We start from the raw sequence: 19,262 nt of genomic DNA, 5'->3' as shown, positions 1-19,262 counted from the left end.
TGTGCGCCCAAACAGTGTTTTTTCCCCACATATAGGGTATCTGCGTGCTCAGGGGAAATTGCACAACAAATTTTGGGGTCCATTTTTTCCTGTTACCAATGCAAAAATAAAAAAAATTGGGTCTAAAGTAACATTTTTGTGAAAAAAGTTAAGGCTGCTTGCCCACTATGCGTTTTTCAAGCGTTTTTGCCGCGGAATTTCCGCAGCAAAAACGCTTAAAAAACACTTGGTAATACGTGCCCCATGGCCCCCAATGATAATCCGCATGTGCTGTGCACATGCTGCGGAAATTTCGGATTATCATTGCGGAAAAATTCGCAGCATGTCTATTAATTTTGCGGACACGCAGCGTAATCGCCACCATTGACTTGCATTGGACCGCGTGACATCCGCATCACTGCATCTGCACGTGCGGATATCACACGGTTCAATGTCCGGATGGTACACAGGTCTGGAGGAGAGGAGACTCTCATCCAAACCTGGGTACCATAGAACCTGTTAAAAAAAAAAAGAATTTAAAATAAAAAATAAAGATTATACTTACCTTCTGATGTCCTCCCGGTGTTTTCGCCCCTCCGTCTGGTCTGCTGTATGGGTCGCGTTGTTGTGAAGGACCTGCGAAGACGTCATTGAGTCATGTGACCTGTCACATGACTCAATGACGTCACCGCAGGTCCTTCACACCACCACGAGCCGCCCAAGACACCGGACGCAGCGGAGAAAACAACGGGAGGACATCGGAAGGTGAGTATAATCTTTTTTTTTTTTTTTACCATTCTTATTCTTTTTTTTAACTAACTTGGCCACACTACTATAAATCCATGCCAGTTGCATGGATCTATATAGTGTGAACAAGTTGTCAAGCACTTTTCCAAGTGATGCTAAAATCGCTTGGAAAGCGCTTGATAACCCGCATGCAGAAATGCATGCAAAAACGCTTGACAAACGCTTCTACCTGGCAGGAAAAATGCATGTAAAAACCGCATGCGTTTTTCCTGCCAGGGATAAGTGGAAAAAATATGCAGCATTTCTGCATCATGGGCACATAGCCTAAATGTTAATTTTTTTCTTCCACATTCCAAAAATTCCTGTGAAGCACCTGAAGGGTTAATAAAGTTCTTGAATGTGGTTTTGAGCACCTTGAGGGGTGCAGTTTTTAAAATGGTGTCACTTTGGGGTATTTTCTGTCATAAAGACCCCTCAAAGTGACTTCAAATGTGATGTGGTCCCTAAAAAAATGGTTTTGTAAATTTTGTTGGAAAAATGAGAAATCGCTGGTCAACTTTTAACCCTTTAAAGCTCCCTAATAAAAAAAAAATTTGGTTCCAAAATTGTGCTGATGTAAAGTAGACATGTGGGAAATGTTATTTATTAACTATTTTGTGTAACATATCTCTCTGATTTAAGGACATAAAAATTCAAATTTTGAAAATTGCAAAGTTTTCGACAAATTTCCGTTTTTTTCACAAATAAACGCAAGTGATAGCGAAGAAATTTTACCACAATTATGAAGTACAACATGTCCCGAAAAAAAACACTCAGAATCAGGGGGATCCGTTGAAGCGTTCCAGAGTAATTACCTCATAAAGGGACAGTGGTCAGAATTGTAAAAATTGGCCTGGTCATTAACGTGCAAACCACCTTGGGTTGTAAAGGGGTTAAAATACATTATGGTCAGTACTGTTGGACTGGACCAACAGAATATTACTGCTATTAAGCATTGTGGCTACTTTGTTAGTTACGTATTATTAATTAATAATAAATGTTAGTTTAACTAATTTAATACATTTAGAAGAGTACACAGCATTCCTGTCTCGACACAAAATATATACACTGATCAAAACAATAAAGAGAACACTAAATGTTCCAGATGTTCTCGATTGGATTCAAGTCTGGGGAATGGGCAGGCCAGTCCAAAGTATCAATGTCTTCACAATGCAGGAACTGCTGACACACTTCAGCCACATGAGGCCCAGCATTGTCATGCATCAGAAAGAACCCAGGGCCCACTACACCAGCATATAGTCTCACAATGAGTCTGAGGATCTCATCCTGGTACCTAGTGGCAGTCAGGGTACCTCTGGCTAGGACATGGAGGGCTGTGTGGCCTTCCAAAGAAATGCCACCCCACACCATTACTGACCCACTGCCAAACCAGTCACGCTGGAAGATGTTGCAGGCAGCAGAACGTTCTCCACGGCGTCTCCAGACCTGAACCTGCTGTCATCCATGAAGAGCACAGGGCGCCAATGTCGAATATGCTAATCTTTGTGTTCTCTGGGAAATGCCAATCGCCATGCACGGTGTTGGGCTGTAAGCTCAACACCCACTTGTGGACGTCGGGCCCTCATACCACCCTCATGGAGTTTGTTTCTGACAGTTTGAGCAGACACATGGATGTTTGTGGCCTGTTGGAGGTCATTTTTCAGGGCTCAGGCACTGCTCCTCCTTGCACAAAGGAGGAGGTAGCAGTCCTGCTGCTGAGTTGTTGCCCTCCTATGGCCCCCTCCACGTCTCCTGGTATCTGCTCCATTCTCTAGACACTGTGCTGACAGACTCAGCTACACTTCTTGCCACAGCTCGCATTGATGTGCCATCTTGGATGAGCTGCACTACCTAAGCAACTTCTGTGGGTTGTACTGTAGACAACGCCTCCTGCTAGTGTACGTCTAGGGGTGAGAGCAAAATGCAAAAGTGACCAAAACAACAGCCAAAAAGAACGAGAACAGAGAAATGGTCTGTGGTTACCACCTGCAGAACCACTTCTTTATAGGGGGTATCATGCTAATTGTCTATCATTTCTATCAGTTGTCTGTTCCATTTGCACAACAGCAGGAGAAATTGATTCACAATCAGTGTTGCTTCACAACTGGACAGGTTGATTTCACAGAAGTGTAACTGACTTGGAGTTACATTGTGTTGTTTAAGTGTTCCCTTTATTTTTTTTTGAGCAGTGTATATTTGGATTCCTTCAAAATCATCTTTTTTAGCACATATCTCACACTAGCAATAAGAATCTCTCAAAGTTTGAATTGGTTAAGCAAAGATGACTTGCATGGCACCCTAAACAATAATATGTTTCTATGCCAGCACTGGAGTACACTTTTTCTCTCTTTAATAATGTGGCATAAAGCTACTTGTAATCTTTAAAAAAAAAAAAAATAGTAAGGAATAAGGATGTAAATATATAGCTGTGTGTACATGAAAGTGGTTGTCCAGTCAAAGAATAAAAACCTACTGTCACTTTGTGACTGCACACTATCATATCATGACAGTGTGTGAAGAGCACAGTCTCACGATTTCCCTGTATTCCCCATGCAGTTGGGTGGTTATGTAACCACTTGTATGCTATTTGCATACTTGCAGTCACATACCGACTAGTCTCTCCTCCACTTCTCAATGTTCCAGTGGACGACAGTCTAGTTGGCATGAGACCTCAAGTATGCAAATTGCTTCCAACCGCATAAGAAATACAGGGGAATCGTGACAGTGTACACATTGCACCCTGTCATGATTTGGCAGTCTGCCATCACAGTGACAGCAGTCTTTTCTTTTTACACTGGACAACCCCTTTATCAACCTGTGTGCAGCTCTTGTCTATATAGACACAAAGCAATTGTGTATTAAATTCAAATAACCTTTTATTAGGTTTACAAGTAATGCGGACAGATCCATGGACTTTAGTATGAACATTTCATCCAGTTTTTTAAAAAGTCATTTTTTTCTGTATATTAACTAGAAAGGATCTTTTTAATTTTACACTTTTTGTTCAACTAAATTTATATGAAAGTCTAGTCAAGTCATGGCTGGGCATCTTTTTTTGGAATGTGACTACCATGCAAATTGTGCTATATTAAAGCTACAATCATTGGCCTTAGTTATTGGCCAAACCACTAGGACCAGTGAGTGGCTGCTGCGGTGAATTGCAGATCAGAACATCAGCACTGTAGGACAGCCATTAAATATTACAACAGGACCACCTGAGTAGCAAAAGATTTACCAAAAGTATATATTTTTTGTTTTTAATCACATATCCCGCTTTCCAGACATTTCTTTTTAAATATTGGGTTAGAGTATTAGATGCACAAACAGTGCCATGATTTTCTACGTGAGGCTATAGCCTCCATGAGTCACGGGCATAATGCTTTTCGGCTTCAATAAAAAAAAATCTTGCAGAACAGGCATGTCCCCATTCGATTTTATTCAGCAAAACATCAACATGAAGTTATCACTTTTATGCATCTCCCGGTCTTAGAAACACAGACCGTTACAGTCATTGATGGCGATGTAGAGGTTGTATGTACATGTCCAATTTATTCAACAGTTGCACAACTAAAGTCATATTGAAGTCCGAACCTTAGAGCAGCAAAGTGGTAACTTTACACTGTTCAACTTTTATTTCTGCTGTTAATAACTTAGTTTGTGATCTTTCCATAATGTTTTAAATAAGCAAATTGTAATTGTATTCTGAAGGGGACCATAGACATGAGATATTTGCAGACCATTGGCAGATGGCGTCAAATTTGCTAAGAGGTGCTGATTGTATGATGTCTGCGGTGGTTATACTAATAGGATTAACTCCAGAAGTTACTCGATAAAGCTGGTTCTGCCAATGATCTGTAGTTAAATAGTCCATGTATGGTCAGCGTAAAGTCCCACATACACAAGAGAGCTGTTTGCCGGCCATTTATCCCAACTCCTCCACACATAGGAGCACTCCGGTCCTTCTTATGAGCATGCCGCAGCCAGACTCCTTTTGGAGCTTATCTCACCAAGAACAAAATGATCAACAGTCTGAAATCAGACATGCCTTATCCTTAGCTGTTCCAACATCATCTGTTGGGGGAAGAGTCGTGAAGCCCCCATATACAGACTATAGGCCGAGCCCACTGGTATCGGCAGGTTAGGAAAAAAATTAGTCTGTGTGTGCTTGCGTTACGAGCCCTTTAAGTAATTTTTAGGTAAAACAAAAGTATTATAGCTAGGCTATGGTGTAGAATACTGCTGATAGTTGTGCCCGTACAGTATACTAACATAACTTCTAGCAGGTGGATGCAAAACATAGCTTTCATAGTTAATAGAGTTTAATATTAATAAAAATGGTTTCCACTCTGGTTTTGTGTTTACAGAGAATTTATCCAATATTCATTACTGTCGCCTGTTATTTATGGTCCCAAGATAAAATAGCAAATAGTTCAGAAAATGTCAAAATCACTTGTAAAAAGTGTTGTCAGTGACAATAATATTAGAACACTCCCTTATGTCAGACTTTAGATCACCTTTTAGTCGCTGCCCACCACCTACTCCCATCCTGTGCTCTAAGGGCTGCATTTCTTTCTTCTGGGGAGAAATGCAGGACTGTCAGAAGTGCACTTAATGTACGTTGTCTACCCAGGGGATCCGAAAGAGTCAAGAACCCTAGCAAAACATTTTTTAGATATTCCATGTTTGCCCCCTCCCTGCTTCTGTCCCGCATAGCCTTATTGACCTGCTCACGTAAAGTGTGAGACTCCTCCTGGTTCTCTGCTAACCGTTCCTGCATGCTTTGCAGTTCTGCCTCTAGTTCATGTTTTCTGCGCCGCAGGTTCCCAATCTCCGCTTCTTTTCGAGATAGCTGATCTATATATACAAGAAAAGCTGATGAGTTGTTCGGAGGAAGCTCTAACCCATTTTCTAAGGGGTCTGGAAAAGGTGGGCATATGCCTACAGGTATCTTAGTTTCTCTCAACCTTTCTAGTTCTTGCTCCTTCTCATTAAGCACAGCCAAGACACGTTCTCTGTGTTGTCTTAACTCTTCCTCCATTCGTGCTATATTCTCACGACTTTCTTTGCGCACTTGTTCAAGCTCCTGTCTGTGAGTCTGTGCTAATAGCACAAGTTCCTTGCGTGCAGCCTCCATTTCTGCTTTGTGTTTATCCTCTGCTTCCTCAGAAGAAAATCTCAGGTTGAGATACTTTTCTTTAAACTCTGCCAACTTCTGCTTGCCAGCTTCCAGCTCTCCTTCGCGTGCCCCTTTGGTTCTCAGCACTCCCTGAGCTCGAGCTTTGTAACGCTCAAACTCTTCTTTTACCTGCTGAAGCTCCTGCTGGTAAAAGAGAGCAGATCCACGCTGCTCTGGACTATCATCCACATCCTCACCCACTGATGATTTCATGACAAGAGCTTCAGGTGGAGGATGCATTGAGGTGGCCATTGCAATTGTTTTGTTCTCGGTTTCTAGCTGCAAAAGGCGCTCTCGTAGTTTACGAATAGCAACTTGATCCCTCTGTTTCGATGTCTCAGCTGCTCCCAAGAGCTCAGATAGCTCAGATACTTGAGACTCAAGAGAGCGTATCCTTTCCTCTTCTTGAAGGAACCTCTGCTGATTATGCTGATCTTCCTCCAGCCTCTGAAACAAATTTTAAAGGATAATTTAAGGAAAAAGAAATTGACTTAAAAACTACAAATGAGAAATATATTATGGAATTTCAATGGTCAGAATCACGTTAACAGACATTACCAGACACAGATTTACCATCTGATGGAAAACACACAGTTTATCTTTTCCCATATAAAAAGAAAGGTTTCTTCACAGACAAGATGTAAGAAAATACTGCAATATTGCATAAGATCAACAAGGATTAACTTGTACATCATTGGAAATGACAGCCATGTTTTTGGCTCTCCTTTAATTAAGGGCTCCCATACACATCAGATAGCGGTCTGCTGAAAATTGTTTGGTCAGCAGCCATCTCCCAACTTCCCCAAGCAGAACATTCCTATGTTCTCTATGAGAGGTTTACAGCCAGAATTGTCTGGCAGCGGCTTAAATCTTAGACAACCAAAGGATCAGGGGCTGAAATTCATCAGACCAGGTCTCTCTCTTCCCCCAACCTCATCTGTCACGAGAGTAAGGAGACCCCCAAATACATTGGATGGTCAGCCAATTATCAGCGGGTTCTTCTGACTTTTATGTAATGTGGTTTCTACCAGAAAATAATTGCGGCTAACCTGGATACTGGCACAATGTATGGAAACAAGTGGTCCTGTTCTTGAATAAAGCAGCTTTAAAAAAATTCAAGTTGCAAACCTCAATTTTTTTTCCCCTAATTTGTGAATGTAATCTTGGTAAGAGGCACTACATCAATCCTTTCGCTGTCACCAGCTCTGAGGCAAATGGTAATCTAGGTCACTTATATCTTAGAAGTAATGGCCAAAAGTATCACATAGGTCCACGGCAGTAAAGGTGTTAACTGAGAAGACTGATGAGGCAGGTGTACTGAACATGAATATCCATGTCAGAATGTCTCTATAAGCCGAATATTGAAATGAGAATTGGATAGGTTGCTGGACTCATACAATGGATATATCAATGTTAGGCAAGAAATAGGTTTATACAGGCATTCTGACATGGATCTTCAAAGTAAGTACACCAACCTCACCAGGTCTATTAAATAGTGTATGCAGTTTGTATCGTGAAATCTGGTAACCGATCCTTTTTAACATTTTCATCTATCAATTCTGGATGAGATACTGAGGTACGGAAAACATACAGAAATGTATCACGCATGCGCTTATTGTGAGTGACGTCTACTATGTACTAACTAGGCATAATGAAGCTGGTCTTCCATTTTATACGCAAATGAAGTTTAATCATTGTTAATTTAGAAGTTATGTAAATTTGTAATATGCTTCGTGCTATAAGTGTTGCCTACAGCAGCCTGTGTAATATCTTCTGTGCTTGTTCCATTAAGCTTACCTTATGCCTTTCCTCTTGTAGCAGGGCTTCCAGATCTCTCTTCACCGCAGAAAGCTCTCCCTGCAGCTCCTGCACCATAGGGTCAGGCTCTTTTCTCTGTCTCCTTGCCTCAGAAAGGTCCTTTTTCAATTCTTCAATTTCCCTGCGGACCTTTTTGCTTTGTTCCTCTGCTATCTCGGCTCTAACAACAAGTTCAGATCTACCCACCAATTCTTGCCTGGCTTCCTCCAGCCGCAGCTCTACCTCTTGCCTCTGGTCACGCTCTCCTTGCACTAGACGCTGTAACTCCTTCAGCATGACTGCATGATCTGCCTGCTCTTGTGCGCGGTCATGTTGGTGACTGATCAGTTTCGCCCTGTTCTCTGCTATCTGAGCTTGTAGTCCTTGAATCTCCCCTCGTAAATGGTCATGTTCTTCCTCCATTCTTTGTGCCATTTCCTCCATCTCCTGTTTTGCCTTTCTCTTGTCTGCTTGGTAGGAGGCTTCCATGCGAGACTTCTCTTGTGTTACTGTGGCCAAAGCACTGATGGAAGAAAACAAAAAAACTGATATTACAACCAAAATGTTCTTCAACATCATATATTAGGATGTCATCTTTTTATCCCATAGAAACTAAAAATGTAAATGCATCAAGATATGCTTTAGAAAACCTCCCAAGGTGTTTTTCCTGAAATGTCTTCTTTGATGCCCCCTTTGTGTTTTTAATCAGAGCACTGATGTGTCGGTCAGCGCTCTGCCTCTGCTCCCTGCCTGACACACGACAGTACACACTAGGCACTATCATGGCTTGTTTTGCAGTTGTTCGCTGCTTCTTTATGTCATATACAGGAGTGTGGAGGGAGCTATGATTGTAATAAAGAAGATGTGAAATTAGAAGGCATGGATCCTGAGTGGAAAGGGGAAGGTGAGGGCTGGCACAGCTCAGATAGAGGGACTAATAGCTTGGCAGGGGATAACCACGCGCCCTGATCTCAGACTGCATGGACAGAGAGTTTATCATAGGCTAGCTGTCACTAGAAGTCAGAAGCAGGCCATGCCCCCTTATCTGTGATGTAACTTCCCAAAGGGAAGGGGGAGCACTGAGGAGCCGATCCATTGTCACATACAATAGCAGGTACTGTCAGGATTACAAACAGTGCTATGGATGTTATCTTTATAGTTTATGAAGAAATGTCCATTAAAATAATTTTTATCTCCCCGGAGTACCCCTTTACTTGGAGAACTCCTTGTCATCCTGCATGCTTGGCCCTGATAAAATAAAAAGCTTATACTCACCACCGGTGCCGTTCCCGAGGTGTCGGCACTCGCGGTCCTGGGGCTCCCATGCGGTTGTTGTGACACATGAGCCTGGCACCCAATCAGCGCTGGCGTCACTGTCCCCGCCTCCTGTCGAATTGAACATGAAGAGGAAAGTCAGAGATCAGCTGCAGCCCAGACTTCCTCTTCATGTTCAATTTGTTCGAAAGCGGAGACAGTGACGCTGGCACTGAGGTCACGTGTCACAACAACCACATGAGAGCCCCAGAACCGCGAGTGCCGACACCGCTGAAACGGGGCCAGCATGGGAGGTGAGTGTAGGCTTTATTAATTTATCGGGGCCAAAGATTTAGTTCAATAAGGGGTTGTCCTAGTAGTGGACAACCCCTTTATACAGTTTGTATGTGTGAAGTCTATTGTATCAATCAGTTTTCTCCATAGCAGCCGATGAACGAGCATACCGTTTCATCCAGGTGGAGAATAAATGGAGAAATGGCCTCACGTCAGCAATCTCTTTCAAAGATGCTTAAAAAAAGAGGGACCAGAAAACTATATTAAGACTCCCTCTAGCATGATAAACTTTACACTCCATTTTATAATGTCTGTAATACTTTCAAAACTAAATATAAATGGGCGGACAAGGTGGTACATTAATGCATTAATTGCAATGCATATGTTACCTGGTTAGTGTGGAGAGCTGATTTTTAAGCTGCACCATCCTTCTGTCTGTATCTGCCACAGTAGAGGGACCACCATCTCCGCTGGCTGTGCTGACCCCACTTTCTGAGCCACTCGCCTCTTCCACACCACCATGGTGCTGAGCTGGTTCCAGTCTTTCATCCTCACTGGTCTCTCCACCTCTAGCGCTGGGCAGGCTCCCTGCTGTGTCCACACTATCCTCACTGTGTGTGGAGTGCTGGTCATCATGTGGCTCCTCAACCTCTGAGGAAAGGGTTCCAGGCTCCTGAGAAGTGGACAGGACATGAAGACTGGCCTCTAAAGCCTCTTTTTCTTTTGAGAGACTCTTGTATGCTCTCACAACATCTTTTAGCCGAGTCTGATACTGAAGCAGCTGCTTCCTTTGAGTCTCCACCAATTCTTGTAGTTCTTTCTTACTGGGGCCACCTCCGAAATTCATACCCAGCTTCTCCATGGTTGCTACTCAAGTCTTCACCCTGCAAGAAAAAACATATATATAGCAAAAACCACAGCTTACTTTCAATAGACAATGTACATACAGAGTCTGGTGTGGGCGGGGAAAGCTTTCTGAGCTCTGCTACATTCTACATCTAAAAACTCTGTTATAACTGCGGCACCCAGTAATACAAGTGATACATTGTTGGAATCAGGGTCTCTTTTCCTACATTATGCTGCTCTCAAATGAGGTACCAAAAACCTGCTGATAGATTCCCTTTAAGCAGAGGTTGTTCAGTAGTGGATGATCCGTTTTCAGAAAACTTTCTGCTATAAGCTGTGGTATTTATAAAAATAAGTTTTATTTACCCACCGCAAATGCAGGGCCAGACCTGGGCTCTGTTTGGCTGCAGTGCTGGTATCATGTTGACAGCGCTGCAGCCACTCAGTGAGCTCAGAAAATCGTGCCATCTACACGAGCAGGGCCGCTGAGCTCACTGATCAGGGCAGAGGTGCAGAACCAATGCTGGACCCGGGAAGTGTAAGCAATGCTCAGTTTGTTTGTTTTTTTATAACTACAGCAGCTTATAGCAGAAAGTTTTCTGAAATTGGACAACCCCTTTAACTAACATCTGTGCAGGTGACAGTGGATGATGCAGGTGGAATCAGGTGTCAATCAAATCTACATGGAAAAATTTGGCCCTAAAATCATAACACACTTCCCTTCAGAAAATATGGACAACCGGACATGTCTGATGTGTGCTCACCAATACACCATTAACAAACGCCAATTGACTATACACAAGTTGTTCGGCACTCATTTACCAGCTTGTTTACACTAGTTGACAAACAATGATAATGATGGAATAATCACTAATAAGATATGATACCGTATGGGAACAGAACTGTTATCAGCAGCACATCCCCTATTTCCACTGGGCTGCTAATAGCAATGGTTTTTGCCAGCATTAGGCGATCACTGGCACGTTTACTCCAGCAGATAATCAGGAACCAGTGTTCCTACAAATGCTCATCTGACGATTATCTGCTGGTGGCATGCTTTAATATTGATGCCACGCATTTCTATGTTCTTATAGCAGTGACACCAGTTTAGAGGGTCAAACCACTGACAAGTTCCCTTTAAGAAAATGATGCAAAGAACTAGGCAGTAACAAAATGTATGAGCTAGTAAGAATCAAACTGGCTAAAGGTGTTCTACAGGTATATAAATATTCATGTGATCAGATCTTTCTAATATATTATTCACTTGTTCCACAAACAAAGAGCTCTGATCATACAGCCGGGGAGGTATATCACAAGTGTACACGTCCCATTATTATACCGGAGACTGATGTCCTGTGTATTATAACAAGCATTAACTCTCGCTCTCCCTGCATTGCTCACCAAAACCTTTAGGGATGACGGTGGTGCTGCAGCGAGACCAACACTACCACAATGGAAAAAAACACACATTATACCCTAGCCCTTTACACACAAGTTACTGAAATGGCAGCGGTGACTTTTTGAAAAAAGCAATTGAAGGACAACAGGTATCCACATGTATTAATTTCCATACACAGTAATTACTAGTGATAACAGGGTCTTGTGGAGAGATTAGATCATACGTATCACACTCTGGCCCATGGGCCAAATCGGGCCCACAGGGTGGTTTTATTTGGCCTGTAACACCAGAACCACCACCCCTCATTCTGCGTGGAGGACGACGTGGGGCCCATCATTCTGCGTGGAGGACGACGTGGGGCCCATCATTCTGCGTGGGGGGCTACGTGGGGCCCATTATACAGTTTGGAGGGCTACGTGGGGCCCATTATACAGTTTGGAGGGCTACGTGGGGCCCACTGTACAGCATGGAGGGCTACGTGGGGCCCACTGTACAGTATGGAGGGCTACGTGGGGCCCATAGTACCGTATGGAGGGCTACGTGGGGCCCATAGTACCGTATGGAGGGCCCATTATACCGTATGGAGGACTGTGTGCGGCCCATTATATGGTATACTGGTTGGCCTGCAGCTTTGTTGAAGTTTTTCATTTTGGCCCTCTGTGTGTTTCAGTTTGAAATCCCTGGATTAGATAGATTATGTATAGATAAATTACATGTATATACTGATAGATGATATGATTGACAGATGATGTAGATATACAAGATAGATGATTGATAATATGTACATAAATTACATGTATACCGATAGACAGTATATAAGATCGTTGACATGTATATCTACAGATAGCTGTCATGACTGATAATATGTAGATAAATGATGATTGATAAATGACATGCAGGTGATAGATAATATGTAGACAGATGATCTCTGACAGGAGCTGTCACCCGGGCACAGAGCTCCATCCTTTGCACTGAGCAGACTTCCAGCACATAAGCAGTGATCACTTCTTCCCCTCCCAGGTGTGAAGCCGGAGCAGCCCCGCACCCCGGTACTTACCTCCCAGGTCTCCCATAAGCCGGTAAGCACCCGGGAGGTGCGACTGACGTGTCTGCTCCCCAGCTCGTCAACCGTGCCTACCCGGATCCATCTCCGGTATTTACGTTACTTCCGGTTACTTCACGGGCGGGTGTACAAATATGGCGGACAGCGGACTTCCTGTACACGCAATACGCGGGGTGGCAAGTCCGTGTCCTGGTGGCCGCGTCTTCCCGGGGCACGTGATGCGGCAGCGCTCGCCATAGTGCAGTTGGGGGAGGGGGACACTGTGGTCTGGCTCCGATGATTTCCCCTGAGGAGTCACCAGCCCTGATCCTTGTACTCCTTACAGGCCTCACTCCGACCTCTCTTCTAATTTGGGGACTTGGGAAAAAAAAAACGTTTTTTGATCTGTGTTTCCAATTTTCAGCCATTTATAGTCAGTGTAGTTTTTTTCCCAAACTTCTCTTACCCTATTAGGCCGTGTTCAGATGCTTATATTTCACAGTCCGAACTGACTGAGGGTCTCCGCAGCCGAGCTTATACCTTCATAGTACTGTGACGCTGGAAGTTCGGCGCCGGAGAATTAGGCCACGGCCCCACTATCAGTATTTGGTCAGTATTTTTTCTCAGGAGTGGAAGACAACCAGGTGAGGAACAATCAGAGAAAATGTATAATAGAAACAAGTCACCAATTCTGCATTTATCACCCACTCCTGGTTTTGGCTCCCACTCCTGAGAAAAAATACTGACTGAATACTGATAGTGGGGTCGTGGCCTTACGGGCATTGTGGTCCGTATATAGACCATGAATTATAAGTCTGAACTTGGCCCTAAACTGTAAAAAGCTTACAGCTTGTAATGCATTAGACAAGTGGGCGTTGCCATGTCTTGCCCCACCCCTTTGGCAGACCTGGCTGAAAATGTCAAAAGTGGCAAAATTTTTGTCCAACCTTGCAAAGAAATTCCAACTTTTCAAAGTATTTTACAGCAGATTTGTGGCATAAACCCTTTGATGAATATGTCTGCACAATATCCCCACAGGTGTGTGACCAGCAGCACAGGTTATAATGGGGAAGTGTTCTGTCCAAGGAAGACACCAGACTCCTACAGGACCTCTGGATGAGGCGTTAGGTGATGTGCACACCGCGTCTTCTAGACGCTGACCAACACACAGTTTTAAAAGCAGAAGATGCTGCAAGTGGTTTTGCATCATCTTTCTTGCCTTTTTTGACAAGTTTTTTTTTTTTTAATTTTATATAAAATAGAATAGTAGTTATTATGCTTTACTTCTACAGCACTGTGGAATATGATAAGTAAAGTATAATATAAAGGGGTTGTCAATGTCTTATCGGTGGTGATGTGACACCCAGTCCCCTGCTGATCAGCTGTTCCTGGTGCCAGCAGTGGCCAGAACTGCTCAGTTATGAAGTTGCACAGCACAGCTCCATCAACTGGATAGTGGCCGCAGCTGGGTACTGCACATCCGCCCCCTATTCGACTTAATAGCTGCTTTTGTGCAGTACCCATCTGTGGCCACTATTGAGTAGACGGCGCTGTTTTTTGTGCAGCTCTGCAACTGAGCAGTTCCTGCTGGCATCGGGAACAACTGATCTATCTGCAGGGGTCAAGGATATCGCATCCCACTGATTATACATTGATGACCAACACTAGGGGCACACTCAGCCGGCCATATAAATTGGACCGAGATAAGAGCGCAATGCACAGACTGGCCGTTGGCGCTCCTGGACCGAGCGTGACAGCTGCTTATATTTCTATGCCAGTCTGTGCATTACGATCTGATCTCGGTCCGATTATTCTGGTTGTCTGAGCGCGCCCTTATGCTGAGATGGTGGTTTATAAAGTGCATTACCATTGGTTACACCTGCCTTTTTGTTAACGAAAATGAGGACTGGGACTGTTGCTCATCTGTGTCCCTGACCTCTCCACATTGGTAAAATTCCTGATCCATGCTATATATTAGATCCACCTATCTGTATTATTTAAACCCAAACATTCCATATTCCCAGCCACCACCCCCCTGAGAAAGCTGGTCATCACCAGTGAGACACCTGGGGACTAGTCTTCTTTTGGAACTTCAATTATGGAATAATCTGAATCTGATCCACTAAGTAATCCTGTGCCTCATACTCTGATCAGCCCTCTTTGTAGGATCTGTTCTGCTATTTCTATATTGGGTATGCTTGATTCTTGCTATATCTGTTTCGGATGGTGCTTACTTTTAGGATTAGTGTTGAGCGAGCACTAAAATGCTCGGGTGCTCGAAGCTCGGGCCGAGCTCGCCGTGATACTCGGGTGCTCGACCCGAGCAACGAGCCCAATGTTAGTCTATGGGAGACTCGAGCATTTTTGCGGTGGCACCCCCGGCAGTCTTTTAAAAGCCTAACAAGTGCCCAAAACGATAGTGACAGTGCTCAAATGACATGGGGATCGCCCCAGGAAGCATTTCTGACCCCCAGGTCACTGCTGTCAACAACGTGGTCAGAGGTATTAAGCCACTTTTACAGGCTCACAATAAAACGTTCAAAAACGAAAGTGAAACTTTTTTCCTGTGAAATATGTTAAGGAACATCCTTTCCAGGGAAAAGACTTGTGTATAAGTTAAAATAAATGACCAAAAACAAAAATACTCCTCCACACCTTCGGCTATGTTCACAAGTAGCATTTTTTAGGCGTTTTTGCACTTTTGTATTGCTTTCAACTATGACAAATGCATTCACCGGGAAATGTCATTTTAACATTTTACAACCTTATCTGGCCATGTGCTGTGTGACACATGCATAAAGTTCTGAAAAGACATTGGAACAACATGGGGAAGACCCCTGGAAGCATCTCTGACTCCCAGGTCACTGTCTAAAAGTGTGCCCATCATAAGTGATCCTTGCTGCATCAGAAGATGCAGACTTGCAACTATCCCCATGCAAGTTCTAGTCCCAGGGCAGTGTTCAATTGTACCTCCCCCATTCCTTGCAATACAAGCGCAAGTATGCAGCCTGCCACCCACCCACCCCTAGGCTGCAATACCATACTGCTTGCTTGCTTGAAATTGGGCCTTTTAGGCATGTGGAGGCGGAATCTGGCCACCACGTCATGGCTGTGTTGGTGGCCTGGAATCCATACTCAGTCCCCAGCCGCCGGCGGCCGGGTGTCCATACTCGGTCCCCAGCCGCCCCGCGGCCGGGTGTCCACACACGGTCCCCAGCCGCCTGGGGGCAGCCGGGTGTCCATAAACGGTCCCCAGCCACCCTATTTCTCCTTGGAACATCCCCCCACACACTTTTCTTAGCCCGGCCTGCTTTAGACAGCATTGGACGAGCCCACCAGAGAACCAGACTCCTCCGGTGGGCCCTGACTTCTCCATCGGTGGAGTTGAGAGTGCCAAGGTGAGGAGCATGATGATGATGACAGAAGTTAGCATCTGCTATGTTTTCTTTTAATGCAAGTGTAAGTGTGCAGCCTGCCACCCACCCACCCCCAGACTGCAATTCCATACTGCTAGCTTGCACTTGAAATGGGGCCTTTTAGTTTGGAGGCGTCCGAAGCTGGCTACTACCTCATAGCTCCTTCGGCAGCGAGGTATCCATACTCAGTCCCCAGCCGCCCCTATTTGTCCTGGTGTGCCTTATACATAAGATTAAGCGCGTATACCAAAACATTACCTGTGCCCTCCCCAGTGCATTTAGTGGGAAGGAGAGCCTATTCCGCTGTAGTGTGTGCATGCCAAACCCCTGTTCTTGGTACATGCGAAGATGCCTCCCACCTTACACCTGTCGTTGCAGACTTGCAACTATCCCCATTCAAGTCCTTGTCCCAGGGCAGTGTTCAATTGTACCTCTCCCATTCCTTGCAATGCAAGCGCAAGTATGCAGCCTGCCACACACCCACCCCCAGGCTGCAATACCATACTGCTTGCTTGCTTGCACTTTAAATTGGGCCTTTTAGGCATGTGGAGGCGGAATCTGGCCACCACGCCATGGCTGTGTCGGCGGCCTGGTATCCATACTCAGTCCCCAGCCGCCTGGTGGCCGGGTGTCCCCGCTTGCTCCCCAACCTCCAGGGGGTGGCCGGGTGTCCATACTCGGTCCCCAGCCACCCCTATTTGTAACGGTAACCTTTCCCACACTTTTCTTAGCCTGGCCTGCTTTAGGGCAGCATTGGCCGAGCCCACCGGACTATCAGACTCCTCCGATGGGCCCTGGCTTCTCCATCAGGGGAGTTGAGAGTGCCAAGGTGAGGAGCATGATGAGGATGATAGAAGTTAGCATCTGCTTTGTTTTGTTGTATTGCAAGCGCATGTATGTAGTAGCGGCTAGGCCTGAGGTGGTCAGCGTTTTGGCGCATATCCTACCTCCTCCGAGGATTGCTGGATGTTTTCCTGCTACTATCCAAGTTCTAGGACTCCCGTTAAAACAAAGCTTCAGGTGATAAATGATGGATGAGGTAGTGGCAAAGGAGAAAGAGCAGGAGGAACAGGGACCATTCACATCAATATCAGGCCAGTCAACCTGATATGTCTTGTAGGATATGTTTTTGTAACAAAAGGAGCGGTTCGGCTACACAGTTATAGGGCATACAGTGAGTGCAATGCCTACCAAAATTTTCGAGGCACTCCAATGCCCCTTGGAAATGACATGGAGGTCAGAGGGCGTTAACTAAACCTTTTTTTCCATTTATAGCAACTGGGTCTCCTGTGCACTGTTGGCCTAAGCAGTGAATGGAAGGCTTTCCTAAAATTATGAGGAACTGCAATGCCCCTTACAAGAGCCATGTATGGCACCCCAGGAGTCTGGTCACCACAGTAATAGAGATATTACGTCGGAGAGCAAGTGGGAGGTTTCCTGGTCAGGATCCCTTAAACATGCAACATCCTCCTGCCCCAGTCCTGGGAGGGGAGAATTCTGCCCTTATAAACTGGATCTGGGGCGGGGTTGAGTGAGTCAGAGAACAGTCAGAGTCAGAGTGAGAGCAAGGGAAAGTAACAGCAAGGAGCTCTGTAGGAGCTAAAGACCAGGGGCTGGAAGCTGAGCAGAGCTCGCCCTGGCAGAAGACAATAGGAACCGGACACAGGAGTCCGAGGCTGTGAGGACTTATATATCCAGCAGCAGAAACCAGCCGGCAGGGGATTTCAGGTCCTCTGGCCATAGAAGCCCGGAGGCTCAGTCACAAGCAAGGGACCAGCACCGCCGTCGTGGAGCGGAGGCTAACAGAAGGCCCCAAGTCACCAGCCATACGGGTGAGCACTACACGGTACACTCAGGGACGTGGGCTACTTCTACCCGCTTACAGCAAGGTAGCCAGGAAGAGTGGAGACAGACGGGGAGGCCTACAACTCCACCTGGCCAGGGGAACTCCTGCTTGCTCACAGACTGACCAGGCCTCTTATGCTAGCCAGTACTCCCGGGAGGGTCTACCTTATAGTCATCAGTAAAGACCCTGAACTGCACTGCAAAGACTCTGATTCGTTCCTGCTGCGCTCGTGCACCATCACCCCCATCATCCACACTCACTGCCCTGAGGCTATACTCCTCCCGTGGGGAGTTATCCCATTCTCTGCTGCGCACACAACACCAGCCTCAGCGGTCTGCCTCGCAGCGGTGGTACTCCCTGACCACAATCCACGGGTGGCGCAGTCGGACAATTAACCTCAAAACCTAAGAAAGACTGCCACTGGTTTGACCAGCCTGAGCCACGGGACCGGGGCACCGCCACGGAGACTACAGACCCCAGAGACCCGGCACCGGGTATCCCACACATGGCCCAGGGGGCGCGTCACATGCAGTACAGCATATTACAAACATAAGTCCCATTATTGGGGAGTGGGTCTCCCATAGTATTTGCTTATGCCTTGCAAGCAAAAGCTGCCAAAAATTAGGACGGAGCAACTTGCAATGCCCCTTACAAGAGCCATGCAGTACAGCATATTACAAACATAAGTCCCATTATTGGGGAGTGGGTCTCCCATAGTATTTGCTTATGCTTTCCAAGCAAAAGCTGCCAAAAATTAGGACGGAGCAACTTGCAATGCCCCTTACAAGAGCCATGCAGTACAGCATATTACAAACATAAGTCCCATTAATGGGGAGTGGGTGTCCCATAGTATTTGCTTATGCCTTGCAAGCAAAAGCTGCCAAAAATAAGGACGGAGGAACTTGCAATGCTGGCACCCTTGTGGTATAGTGGTGGTGGAGGCTGAGGATAAGGAGAAGAAGATAAAACAGCCGAAACGAGGAAGCGTATACCCATGTGTCGGTATGAAGCGGTGCATGTGAATACACCTCCCGAAATAACACAGTGGATTTGACTTTATGTTACTCTGCTGTCATTTGGTGGTGATGAGAAGTCTGGCCCAATCCAGCCCTTGTTCATTTTGATAAGGGTCAGCTTGTCAGCATTGTCAGTTGACAGGCGAGTGCGCTTATCAATTATAATTCCCCCAGCGGCACTAAAAACACGCTCCGATAACACGCTAGCGGCAGGGCAGGCCAGGACCTCCAAGGCGTACAGAGCGAGTTCATTCCAAGTGTCCAGCTTGGATACCCAATGATTAAAAGGCACAGAGGAATCACGGAGGACGCTGGTACGGTCGGCAAGGTACTCCCTTACCATGTTTTGAAACTTTCCACTCCTTGTGAGAGTACCCCATGCCTCAGGGCCTGTAAGCTGGGCGGGTGTCA

The 19,262-nt window shown here is 45.4% G+C and overlaps 1 protein-coding gene across 1 annotated transcript; it reads right to left on the bottom strand.

The window, feature by feature from the left end:
- Positions 1-4,184: 4,184 nt before the first annotated feature.
- Positions 4,185-12,727, bottom strand: GCC1 (GRIP and coiled-coil domain containing 1). The gene is made up of 4 exons (XM_073652576.1): positions 12,589-12,727; positions 9,676-10,170; positions 7,739-8,261; positions 4,185-6,388 (listed from the first exon to the last, which is right to left on the bottom strand). Exons 2-4 carry the CDS (start codon positions 10,146-10,148, stop codon positions 5,276-5,278), a joined length of 2,109 nt encoding a protein of 702 aa, XP_073508677.1. The 5' UTR covers positions 10,149-10,170; positions 12,589-12,727; the 3' UTR covers positions 4,185-5,275.
- Between the last annotated feature and the right edge of the window lie 6,535 nt (positions 12,728-19,262).

This window comes from Phyllobates terribilis, unplaced genomic scaffold (assembly GCF_046119375.1).
Source record: "Phyllobates terribilis strain yellow unplaced genomic scaffold, ASM4611937v1 Scaffold_11__3_contigs__length_659146591, whole genome shotgun sequence".
Lineage (NCBI taxonomy): Eukaryota > Metazoa > Chordata > Amphibia > Anura > Dendrobatidae > Phyllobates > Phyllobates terribilis.
Note: the sequence above shows the minus strand (reverse complement) of the source record. Positions and strands in the feature narration are given on the sequence as shown.